The sequence below is a fragment of the Hermetia illucens genome, chromosome 6 (genome assembly GCF_905115235.1).
Source record: "Hermetia illucens chromosome 6, iHerIll2.2.curated.20191125, whole genome shotgun sequence".
NCBI classification, from domain to species: domain Eukaryota; kingdom Metazoa; phylum Arthropoda; class Insecta; order Diptera; family Stratiomyidae; genus Hermetia; species Hermetia illucens.
Window position 1 is genome coordinate 71,304,842 of NC_051854.1, and position 13,310 is coordinate 71,318,151.

The 13,310-nt window shown below is 41.8% G+C and overlaps 1 protein-coding gene across 1 annotated transcript in view; it reads left to right on the forward strand.

Moving 5' to 3' along the window:
• LOC119660162 (zwei Ig domain protein zig-8-like) overlaps positions 1 to 13,310 on the forward strand; it is a 241,780-nt gene that overhangs the window by 223,507 nt on the left and 4,963 nt on the right. The window contains exon 7 of the mRNA XM_038068566.1: positions 2,888 to 2,993. Within this exon, the coding sequence (XP_037924494.1) occupies positions 2,888 to 2,993 (106 nt within the window). The remainder of the gene's footprint in view (positions 1 to 2,887; positions 2,994 to 13,310) is intronic.

The window sequence follows — 13,310 nt, forward strand, 5'->3', positions numbered from 1 at the left end:
GAGTTATGCTGGTGTTGCCGTAAAGCATACCAGATGAGCTCGTGTAGCATACGATCGAACGCTTTCTCCAGATCCAGAAATGCAATGTAAAGAAGCCGATGCTTCTCCATGAGTAACCGCGCAACGCTTGATTTACAGTTATTTCAACGATTTCACAAATACGGTTGTCAAGAATGCGTACAAGAATCTTCATGGTATGGGAAAGTAACCGGATCGGACGGTAATTCGGACATTTTGCTGGACTACCATATTGGAACATTGGTACTTTCTTGCCAGTCAGATAGTATTCTTCCTTCCTGAATAACCCGGAGAAGAAGAAGAAGAATTCACTAAGCCACAGTAATGGGTCCCAGCTCTTCGCGTTCCAGAGTTTACATACGATGTAGTCAGGTCTTGCAGTTTTCCCCGATTTCATCCGTTTTATAGCTTCCTCGACTTCAGTTCCGCTGACAGTTAAGTCCTTGGGTTTTAACGTAGGTACCTGTCGTGGAGACTTAATCCTACGGTCTTCTTAAGACACGCATTGATTTTGGGACCACAATCAGAGCCCCGCTGTGACAAGCAACAACGGTACCAGTCTATGCAAGTACATGGCTTAACATCCATACTGGTGGGTGCAAGACCTACCTAAATCTCTACCGAACTAAGGAGTACGGTACCCATGTTGAAACGCAACACCACGCCGAGGCCCGAAGGTCTCTTCTCGCTTGAACATCACCAACAGCCCCCACGAAGCTTCCACTAGGGGGCCAACGGCAAACAACCGAGCTATACTCATATACAACAGGAATTCTCCCGAAGTATAAGAGTCCAGGGGCTACTCCGGTTCCCATGGTACCAGTATACCCCTGGTAAGGTTTCGTGACCGAAGCCACTTCAGATGAGTCCCCGTGCAGACTGATCGAGTTGCGCTGAAAGGTAGAGCTTCTCCAAATGTCGGCAATGATTGTGGAAGTGGAGGATGAGCAAATTCTTCAGTTGAAATCTGTTCGAAGTATTCTCGCCATCTATCCGTTGCAGCTCGACGGTTGGTAAGCGAAATACCGTTCCTGTCATTAACGCAACAGGAGTGTTCAATATCCTGTGTGCGTTCGTCTCGCATTTTGGCAAGTCGATACAGTTCTCTCGCCATTCCGAGTGTCCAATTTATCCTAAACATTTTTGTAATGGTCCGCTCGGGTGACAGCGACTACTTTCTTTGCTTCCTGGTTCCTGCTTCCAGTGTTTTATCGTCGAGAAATCTGTGGTAGAGGCGTTTCTTTTCACGAACTTTCATTTCAACATCGTATTGCCAAAGCCAAGTATCTCAGTTGATGTACAGCTTACCCAGCTTTGTGACGCCGAGAGTTGCAGAGGCCATTTGGTTCCATGATTCTTCCACATTTGCAATGGTTGGTACTCGCGTAAGTGAGATCATTTCTTCTTTCTTTTCACGAAATCGTCACTACTTAATATGCGTTGGGCCAGTGCGTTCCTTATGCTGTCATATCGGTGGCTTAATTCGTAGGACGGCAATCAATGGCCGATGTTGAGGTACGATGGTCTTATAGGGAACGGCTTAGCAATCAGTGACGATGGAAAAATGTCGGTGTCTTATAAGAATATAGTTGATTTGCGTTTTACTGTTCCCACTATAAAATGTAGGAAGATGAGACAATCGTTTGATGAAGCATGTATTCATAAGTACAAGGTCATGGAAGTCCGCAAAATCGACCCCTTCCCCCATGGCACCTGTTACCATCTGTTTTTTCACCCACATGTGTGCAGGCTGCCAAAATAAAGAAGTTTTAACCATTTTTACCGCGTTCGCGTTCAATGTCGCAGCTTTTGACACCAGACCATCGGGTTTCGCGCAGATATTAATGAGCGGTTTCCGAAGGGCTTTTATGAGTTCCGCGGTCTTTCCAGTAAGGCTGTCAACATTTAGCGTGCAGACACATATTCATTTTGTTCGGACTAACTTACGTCGTGATGTCATCCACGCATCAAGAACTCTTGCCCATTTCTCGACAGGACCGGGACCCGTCCTGCCGCGTCGACTGAAGTGGACGCCCTAGCATTTTTCCGAGGCTTGTGACTCAATCCACTATTTTAAAAGACACCTGCAAAATGTATTCCTTCTCATTTACCGAAGATGGTATACTACTCCAGACAAATCTATAATAATAATAATAATCGTTGATGCAACAACCCATATTGGATCAGGGCCTTGAGGTGTGGTACAGCCCTTCATTCAAGATCGTAACGATGAACTACAGGGTTACAGTACCCTATAGGAGGCAATGTGGCCAGTATTGCGCTCGCCCAAGAACATTACCCTTAATTAACTCAGGTACTCATTCACACCTGAGTCGACTGGTATCCGACCTCCAATCACGATAATAAATCCCTCTGCCACCAGCAAGTTGAACCGCGGCCTTACGCTATGACAACTCAGCGCTCTAACCGCTTGAGCCATTTGGACACGAATCTATGGTTATGCTAAAGAAAAGCTCCACATAACTTGCTCGAGGCACTAAATAGCGCTGTCGACTATAACTTCGACGCGGGGGGAGTGGTGAAAGAACTTTCGAAGATCCCAATCACCTACATGACCCCATATTCAATGCAATTCTACGTCTAGCCTATGATCCCAAGAGCCTGAAGATGTCAGAGATCACAACAATTCCTGAATGTGGGGCGAATCTGAACCTAATAAAATGGAACAGGCCCATAAGTTCATTCCCTATGCCCTCAAAAACTACCAGCTTCAACATTTACACTGGAAGTGCCCGAAAGTAGCTTCCTGGAGTGAAAATTTACCTCATGTGTGTATTTCAAATTTTAGCTTAAACTATTAGAATTTATTATATAAAAAATAATTTAAGTAAATATTTTCCCTTTTCAGATTGGATCCTTAACAATAGAATCAATGAAGAAACAAGACACAGGGAATTATACATGTAGTCCATCAAACAGCCCTAGCGTAACAGTGACAGTGAATGTTATCAATGGTAAGTGCCTTATTGTCGAACAATTCTGAACTAAATTAATCGTAGATACAATTTGGTTATAGCATTCCTAGAGGTCGGGAGTAACTGCCGTCACCCGCTTTTATACATCTACATACTAAACAAGTCAGGAAGGCAGTCATCCCACGGCTTTTAGAAGTTATTTTTAACGTTATGCTAGGTGGTATCTTACGGGAGTGGCGAGTACAATGGGCCAACGCGGCCTGAGTGCTGAGAAGCTGTAGCTTCTCCCCCACCATACACACACACACAGGTGGTATCTTCGGGACCATAATTTATGCTTCCCCTTTTCCAGTACTACCAAGCGCTTTCCATTAATAAAGTAGAGGAAAGATCGGACATTTTTCAGCTCTTCCTACTTAAACATCAACGAGTCGTCCACTGGGACCTCTTCTTTTTCTTCTTCAGCCTTTGTCCCGTCGAGAAGCTGGGTCGGCTCATCTCGATCAGTTGCTCCATTTTGCTCTGTCAAATCCTAATGCACGAAAGGCTGTCAAATCACCATCAGCGCATCAAGCCACCGTTGTTTCGACCGCCTATTTGGGTATGGATATGGATCTTGGCGAGTGAATTATCGTCGACGTCCTCATTTCAAATGTATCGCGTGTTACGCAACTAGAACAACACAACATCTTCGTCCTCATTACCGCGAGACGCCTTTCATTGTCTTTTATAGATGGCTAATACTCAGAACCATAGAAGGCGAAAATGTGGACGAAAATAGCAAAAATTTTGAATACGATATGTCAATTACAAAGAACGACATTTGTGGAACTCCACTCCGCAGTTGTCGAAAATTCTGGCTTATTCAGATTCAATCTTAGACCATGTTGCATGGGCAATCAGTCCATTTTCGAATAAGTTGTGTCCCAGCTATTCGCTTTCCAGAGCTCAGCTCCGATGTCGTCATGTCCTGTTATTTTCTCCGATTTCAATCATTTGATTCTTTCCTCAACTACAGTTTCGTAGGTGGAATCACTCCAAATGTCAATAGTTCTTGTGAAAATGGAAGATGAATATTCTCGCATCTATCCGTTGTGGCTAGTCGATCGATAAGGAAAGTAAGGAAAGTGTCCGATATCCTGTGTGCGTTCATGTCGGCTTTTGACAAGGCGGTATAAATCTCTCCCGCCATCCCGGGTGTTCAGTTAATCGTAAAGATCTTTGCAATGGACAACTTGGGTACCAACAATCGTTTTCTATTATTCCTGATTAGCGTTCTTGTAAATTTGCCAGTTAGCTTTTTATCGCCGTGGAACTTATGGTGGATGCGTTTCTTCCATGTGGATCAAGTTTTTGACTTGGTTGGGCGATTCTTCAGCATACCTGGTGACTGTTGATCGTACAAATGAGATCATCTCTTAATTTTTTTCACGAAATCATTAGCATTATTAACCGCGCAACAGCCGGTATCCAGTCTAGGCCTGCCTTAATAAGGACCTCTAGGCATCCCGATTTTCCACCGAGGTCCACCAATTCGATGTTCTTAAAAGCTGTTTGATGTCCTGGTCTACGCCATCGCTCCTGTCTGTCTTCTTTGCTACCATAAACATTGCCCTTATACACTTTCTGGGCTAGATCATCCGCATCCATACGGTTGTAATGAACCACCCACCTCAACCTAGCTTACTCCGATTATACGCCGCATATTGGACGTCACTTTCCATGTCTTAAACCCCTATAGCAACATAGAAAGCAGACTAACACAGGACAATGTGAACTTAATTCGAAATCGGTGTAGCGAAAATCTAAATTTCGCGCACTGTTCCAAAATGATCCGCAGGGTGTTGATGTGGTTGATGCAGCAGGATCTGGAGCGGAAACGAGCCTGCTCTCTGTCGATCAAGTTTTCAAGATGTTCTTTGATCAGTTCCAGCATTATTTTAGCTATTATCTTTGTGACGGGAGGTAGCACGCAGATCCCCCTCCAATTGTCACACTCAAACCGGGTGCCTGTTTTTGAAATCTTAACGATCATCCCCTTCTTCCACTCCCTGGGAAAGATTCCGGATTCTCAAGATTTTTGTACGTATGGAGGCAGCAAATCTGCAGTAACTGCAGGTGCGGCGATAAATAACGTCCAGCCCATCGGTTTTACTCCGTTTAGAGAAATAGTCAGTATTGCATGCTACGATGGCCAGTCATTTCATCCATAAGAAGAGAAAGAAGCCTCACCGAATGTAATACGGTTAATAACCCTAATGAATTGTTCTTTGCATCTCTTGTTCACCATCGTGGATGAGACGCGTAGACCGTAAGCGACCTTTATAACACCATCGAAAGATTTGCGACCACAGTTCTGAAATTAATGCGATCTGCGACATCCTCCGTGTCCCTGAACAGCGCAGTAGCGAATTTCTTTTGTCACGGCGTACACTACGGTAAACTTTCAGGGATTTCGTTCGGTATTAGAGTTCGAACCCGTCACGCCTGCCGTCACTCGCAGCCGTCAGGGGAGCCTTCAACCCCTTCCGACTACCTGCGCAGCACCCGAGAAATAGTAGTAGAGTAGATCTACCGTTCGATCAGCAAGATTACTCTCCCACTGTCGAGCGACATCTGGGTCGTATAAGTGGTCGATGTTGAACTTAGGGGGTCGCAGCTCTCTAACCCTGCGAGCGAATGTAAATGACTATTATGGTCAGCGCCTCTCTAGGTACGCACATCCAGAAAACAATTACTAAATCTACTGCTGATCTCGAAGTAGACGATCGGATTGCTTTTGCGATGTCGGTCAGTTGAAAGCCAACTGACCTTATGGCAGCCTCTGTGCTCGAACAGTGTGCCGTTAATGACGAGGCAGGGGAAGTTTCAGAAATCCACGAACCTCATAACATTACCGTTGCGGTCGCCAAGACCGTGCTCCCCCATAACATATCCAATCAAGGTGATGTTAGATCCCACCTTCAGATCACCCATCACGAACACAATGCCACCTTCAGGAAGTTTCCTCTGAACCACGTTTAATTTTTCTTAAAAAGCATCTTTCTCCACGACATTGGAAGTCTCAGTTGGGCGTAGCATTATAGAATTGAGATGCTCCTTAACCTGGATTGAAATCTAGCAGTTAGAACTCTGTTAGAAATGGGCTTCAAGGTCAAGAGAGAACGCCTTACGGTAGTTTATATTGATCGAATTCCCACTCATGTTAGAGAAAGCGAGCATTCTGAAGGCCCTCGCCCCCGCTGTCGAGTAGCGTGCGCATATACCAGAAGGCAATCATAGCCCGTTTTCGATAGCTAAAGGTCGTGGCCCTGAGGTCAGTTTCTATCCGAAGCTTTGTTGATGCTTCGATAGCAGTAGAGTTTAAAAATTTGCAGGTTGTTGCCTCACAAGTTTCTATCACTTTTTGTCACCTCTTACTGCAAGCAGGGAGGGCTTTGAGTGTATTCTTAAGCCCCAACACACAGGGCCATCTTTCCCATATTTTTTTTTGTCCATGTGTAGGCATTTTCTTTCCACATGCATATTCAGCCCATGCATTCAAACCTTCAAATACATAAAAGTGTACATTCGTACCCCGCGGGGAATTCCCTTACCCCCACGAAGAGCCGCGACTGATGGAATATTCGGCAACTTCTGACAGTCTGTCTGTCCGTTTGCCTGTCTGTCCATCACACCAGATTTTCGGAAACTATTACTTTTTCTGAAACAAAATATAGTGTGGCGCAGTGGCTAGCATGGAGAGAAACATATTTTTTTGCTTTAGGAGGAGGGAGGGGGGTACACTTAACTATTCTTACGCAAACTTCCGGTTTTTGACTTGTTTGTATTAGTTTGATGTTTCAAGGTCTTCCAACTTGGTTCTTCCTCACGATAATCAGATTACATCTCGGAAGATCGCCAGTGATACAATTAACTTGACTGAAGTACCTGATTCTGAAGTAAAAGAGGCTCCCATTAGTGTATCCTGTTTTTACCGCCCTGATTTCTAACATAGTGGACTATAAATGGCGAGGTAAAACGTAGTAATTAATTCCGATTTATTGGCAAATTGGACACGTAAAATTCTCAGTAACACCAAGCATCATGTGCTTCTAATATTCATCACCACAGTTTAAAGATCGATGGTCCGCCAATAATCATTATCAAATTCATCTCTGAGAACAAACAGTCTTCATATATACAATCATTCCCTATTGCATTCCTTTTTTGCCAGGTATTCAAATCATTTACGCCTGGAGAAATAACAAAGTAAATCAATTTCACGTACCTTTTCCACAAACTTTCAATAAATTCTCTGAAATTGTTTACGCCATAACTTCCAACTAAAAGCAAAGAACCACCACGATAGCTTCAACACAACATAAACATCACGAAATCCAAACAAATTCCATCTCGGCCATTTTATTTCCATAATAATTGAAAATAAGCCGCAGTCTGGAGAAAGAAAAGTCCTTTCCGGTCGTCTCCAACATGGGAATCATCTATCAAAGTGGTTCTCGGCAAACTTGTATCCATAATGAGGTCAAAAACCTTATCGTTATCGTTCTATCCCCCAAATCCTGTGAGCCATATATCTCAGTGATATTTTGCCTCTGCGACTGTATATGAATAAATATCTTTTTTTTTTTTAGTTTTTGAACAGAAAATGGATAAGTCTGCTAAGATGTATGTGTATACACTCCAATAAGAAAATAAGAAGCGTAGGTTGGGGAAAACACAGGATGAAGAAAATCGAAAAAAAATTCCAAAATGACTCTCTCCGGGTTAATACAAAACGGACCAAATTAGCATTCAATTTTCCCTTCATTTCTTCTCAACTTTTCATATAATAGCCGAAAAGAAGAGACGATAAAGAAAGAACTTTCTTTTTCGCTTGAGTTATTGTGCGAATCCTTGCTTTAATTCTCAAGGATCATAAGTTTTTCGCATTTTTTGCCGTCGTTCTCTTTTTATGGGAATCCTATTTTACTTTGTGCATACATTATCCTCGAAAAGTTTTTGAAAAGGAAAAAATAGATTTACATTTTTTCAAGATTCTTGTAGTCATATTTCGGCAAAGCTCAGGGCTAAGTTTCTTGATTTTCAGATTTCATTAAAAAAAGTTTTTTTAAAGATGTTTTTTTACTTGCCTAAGATAATTTCTTTACATTTTTTCGGGACATAATTTATAGCGTTCCGAGAGCTTAAGAATATTTGATTTTGAATCGAAATGACATAAATGAGTTTTCGAATAAAATAAAATTGGGATTGTAATGACAAAATGGAATTGACGATGGTCAAATGCGTCCTGCGTGGCCGGAGACGACCAAGAAACTAAAAAGATGGAAAAATTGACCGTGAAGGTCGACCCAAAAGGTCTATCGCAGTGTTCCGCCGACATGTGTTTGCAAGGCTTTGTCCTAGCCAGGTTTCGGAATGTGGAGGGCTCGTTTGAGAACCTCGATTTCTCATGTGTAATTATACCAAAATTCACGTGTTCTTTACCGATACGTAGATCTGTACCAGTTCCTGAAATTGCATACACTTCACGCGAGTCTACCGAAATGAATCAAAACACGAGCTCAAGAAGACTGTACACATGAGATCCAACTTTCAGCACATTTTTAAGGTTTTGTGTAAACACAAAACCTTATTAAAATCGGTTTATCGTCTGTCTGTCTGTCTGTCTGTCTGTCTGTCCATCTGTCTGTCTGTCTGTTCGTCACACGCATTTTTCTCGGAGACGGTTATAGCGATTGACACCAAATTTGGTAGAAAGGTGGGAACTGTGAACGCTCACACATACAGTGAGTTACATCCTTTTACGTTGAATTTAAGGGGGGTCCCCATACATGCAAAAGGGGGGTGTAAAATTTTTTTTCATCAAATATAGCCATATGGGGTATCAAATTAACGGTGTCGAAGCCAGTTTTAGTTTTGACATTTCTTGGAAACGTGGGGAGTTCGGGGGGTTGAAAGTAATCATTTCTTTAAGGGGGCCATTCTCAGAAACTACCAAACCGAAAATTTGAAAAAAATCAGGAGGGTGTCACTATATGGTGCCTTGGCTCCGAAATACCTTTCATACCGATATCTGTTCAAAGAAAGTTAATAATAGTATATTACAATAATTTTTTGTAATTGGCTGGAAACCCCCCTTAAATTCATCCTAGCGCCACGAAATTCTGCAGTGATGTAGGCTATAATGTAGAGCATGACCGTACCAAGTTTGATGGAAATCGCACTATTACTAACAAATTTATAATACGTCGAGGTTGTTGCTTCTTTGAAAATTGAAGACTATCAATGCCAATATCACCCGACATATGCATATATTACGTGCTACGTACTAAGAAATACACAAAACTTTTCGTACCTGAAGCGTCCAGCTTCCGGTTTCCCGACTTGTTTGAAATTTTATGGAGACGGAAATGTCTTGCACATACTCAACCGCAACGGGAATTCCACGAGCAAAATTCCGCTCATAAGGACTGGTGTTTTGGTTTTTTAAAATCATTTTTATTTTTTTAAGAAATAGGTAACAATATTATATAGATTGGAAAAATGAATAATAAAACAACAATCTTTTAAAATAATAAAAATAACTTAAATCTAATGGTCACTGTGGCTCTCAAAGTTTTCGAATAACAATTTACAGGCAGAGAAAAGAAACAGTAAGAAATAAAAATCTAATTTTACAATAAGTTGTCGGGAAATGGTCAAAAACCTGACAGAATTCACTTGGCCTTAGTGGCAAATAAAGAAATATAAAAATAATAATTGTAATAAATGTTTTATCAATACAAAAGATACTTTTAACTTAAATTATTGTGCTTAAAACTATCATAATTATATACTTTATATTATATATTTTTTATTTTTTTTTATTTTTTATTTTTATTTTTTTACAATAACATCCATAGTTAGAAAAGGTAATAATAACAGTTGTAATATTTAGAAAGAAACAAAGAATAATAACGTATGTATGTGTAAGTTATTATACAACTGGAGGCAAAATTAGCACCCATTCAATATGTACATATTTACAAAGCCCCACCAAGAAACAAATGGCAGAACTGAGCACGGCCACCGCTAACCGGCTTCCTGCAGCCACCAGTACCAGGATTTCTTTTTTTCATCCCGCTTAATATTAATTGCTCTTGCTCTGGAGTATCTCCAGTCGAATCCCGGAACCCCCACTGTCAAATTCGGGGGGTATTCTATCCTTTTGTCCATGGCCCGTCTATGTATATGATACATAACCGGATCACCGGCAGAATCAAGAATTAGACCATTCCTGTCAAGATACACGAACGCTTCGGGAGGAATGAAGCCTGTCGCGAGAGTTTTCTCGAAATACCCATCATTTGGGTAGAACGGCTGCGAAACCCAAGGGTTCTCACCATGCGAAGCAGATCGCACTATATGATTCCGAGTCAATCTGACGATAACTGTGTCGATTTTTGGCACAGCAGCAGCTGGACACATCACTTCATTAGTTACATAGTGCTCATAGTTTGACGACATTTCCTTTCAAAGATCCTTATTTTCTCCATTTGGCTAGCACTCAAATTAAACCAGATAGCACACCCGTAGGTAAGCATCGGTCTAACCAAAGAGATAACAAATAATCTTAACCTTCCCGCTAAGATGTGGAGCATAAAAGAGTCTTCGAAGAGACATGAATGCCTTGCGAGCGCTCTCTAGCGCGACTTTAACGTGCTCGTTAAATTGGAGACGCTCGTCAAGACGCACACCCAGGTATCTAACGCACTTCTTATGAGGAATGCGCTCAGAACTATCCTCGTTCACGACAATGTGGAAATCTCTCCAATTCCTTTTCAAGTTCCCACTGGCATACGCCAAGGAATTTCGAAACAGAATCGTTTCACACTTTTGCGCATTGATTTTCATCCACCAACTGTTCGTGAAGAACTTAATATCATTGAATATCTTCTGAAGTTCAACTTGTACCTCAGTTACCTTCTTGTGTGCCGTGTAGGTTATCAGATCGTCAGCAAAGGCAACCTTTTAGGAGATTTATTAAAATCGAAAGAGTTGAGTAATTCGCCGGCAAATACCGCAAAAAGTGTAGGCGCAGTCACTGTCCCTTGCTGTAATCCATTCAGAACATGAAATTCTCTGTTAGTAGTGAGATTTCCGTCCGTAATGACAAAGCACTTGCATACAGCATACTACACATCTTCGCTACGAGGTGGCTGGGAAACTCATTCTTCAAGAGCCTGAAAATCAGTCCATCCAACCAGACGGTATCAAAGGCTTTCTCCATGTCTGTAAGCCAAGTGCCTACGTACTCACCATTGTTAATCCGCCAGCAAATATCAGACGTTACCTTCGTTATTGCATGTATTGTCGAATGTCCAGATCGAAATCCGAATTGCGCATTCGGCAATAATTCCTTCTTCTTTATATGCCCGTTCAATGCTTTCAATACCAAAACCTCAAACACCTTGCTGATGTTAGGCAGCAAACTGATTGGGCGGTAGCTTTGAGGGCTGGATGAATCCTTCCCTCTCTTTAAAATCGGGAATACTCGGGCTTTCTTCCATTGTCCTGGAAAGGAGGAATTATTCAATAAATTATTGAACAAAATGCAATAATTACGAATGGCAATGTCTGGTAAATGCCCGAGGACCACGTTGGGAATGCCATCCATACCGGATGATCTCTTATTGTTTACTCTTCTGAATACACATGAGACAAAGTAATCAAGCAGATTATCACTCGGTATGAGATCAGCCTGCAACGCAGAGCTAAATTGGAGAACTGTGGTGCCGTTCAGGCTATATTTGAAATTGTGGACATCTCGTTCTACAATTTCCGAAAGTCGCGTCGGCTCTAAGTCTGTTCTGGTCCGATGCACCGATTCAAAGTGTGATCGCTTGGTGAAATACCCTTTAACTTCTCCCGCCATTGGGAGTTCACTTCATTTACGTAATGTTGACGGATAAGATCCCGCGCGATCTTTAGAAGTGATTTGAACTCAACCAATATGGGATGATGATAGTCCCCATATTTCCGATAGATTTTGTTAACGCGAGTGAGCAGAAGGCTTTTCACTTTTTTCAACCGTTTTATGGCTGCAGGTTCATATCCTTCCATATTATTGCGAGGTTTAATCTTAGGGACGACTTGTTCAATTATTTCCAGCGTCAAGTTCTCCAACTTGAGAAGATACTGAAGTATTTCCTCGTTGCTCAAGTTCTTCTCACCCGGTGCAATTGTACCATCGTTTTCCCCATCAAGAGGTGGGCATTCCTCTCGATATCCCCGAATAAACCTCTCTTGGAATTTCTTCCAATTTGTTTTTTTTTTTAAGTTCAGCCGGTGGACGCCGCTGTCCATCGGCAGAAAGCGAACTCTTCGTCCATCAAACAGAACTTCAATAAGAATAGCGTTATGGTCGCTATCGTAAGGAAGAGTCTGTAGTTTCCGTTGAGGATTCCTAAAATTAAAGTTCAAGCGCGCGTGAGCAATGCACAAATCCAGATAAGAATTTGCCTTGGGCCAGGTTGGACTCTCTGACCCATATAATTCGCATCTATACTCTATCTGGTATTGCTCTATCCAAGATTTGAGGAATAACCCTGGAGTATCGTGAACAGAGAATGGAATTCCTTCTTAAACTTGGCTCGATTGTTTCCCACTGCATAGCCTGACAGAATATATGAATTCCCTCCTCTAGGCAGTGAAAGCAGAATACATGAGACTTCGATACACTCAAAGGACTGGTGTTAATGCCGGGTATGTGGCGCAATGCATTGGTGTGCGCTCACCTGGTTGGGAGCATATGGCTGCGAGTTGCTGCGAGCACGTGGCATCATCTGTCAAAACAATAGACATTGCCCAGCATTTTACTGCTTGCCACATTCTAATGGGAACTAAAGGCAGAGCTTCCTTAAAGATTGATTTCATATTAATGGTTATGGATCTTAATGGAATCATTAAGCGAACGATGCTCCAAAATTTGGGAAGCTTAATGAAAGTAAACACGCGCAACATTCTCGGCAATTGATCCATATTTTTGCTCGCTTAAGAAGTAAAGTGGAAATAAGTAAATGCATCCAAGATTAATCTTTTGGATGCATCTGTTTCCTGCTGGGATGAGATGAAGGAAAACACAAGAAAACCATCTGTCGCCTAGATAACACACCGACGGATCAATACCACTTACCTGTACACAATAGCATACGTGCATATACTTATAGGTATGGACTTAAATTGAATACCGCTGGTACTAGCTTACATACAATCAATCTTATTCTCAATTGGATACAACCCGCAAATTTCATTGACATATACAAATAAACATATATAATAATTTGAATAATTGATGCTAATATACAAATAAGT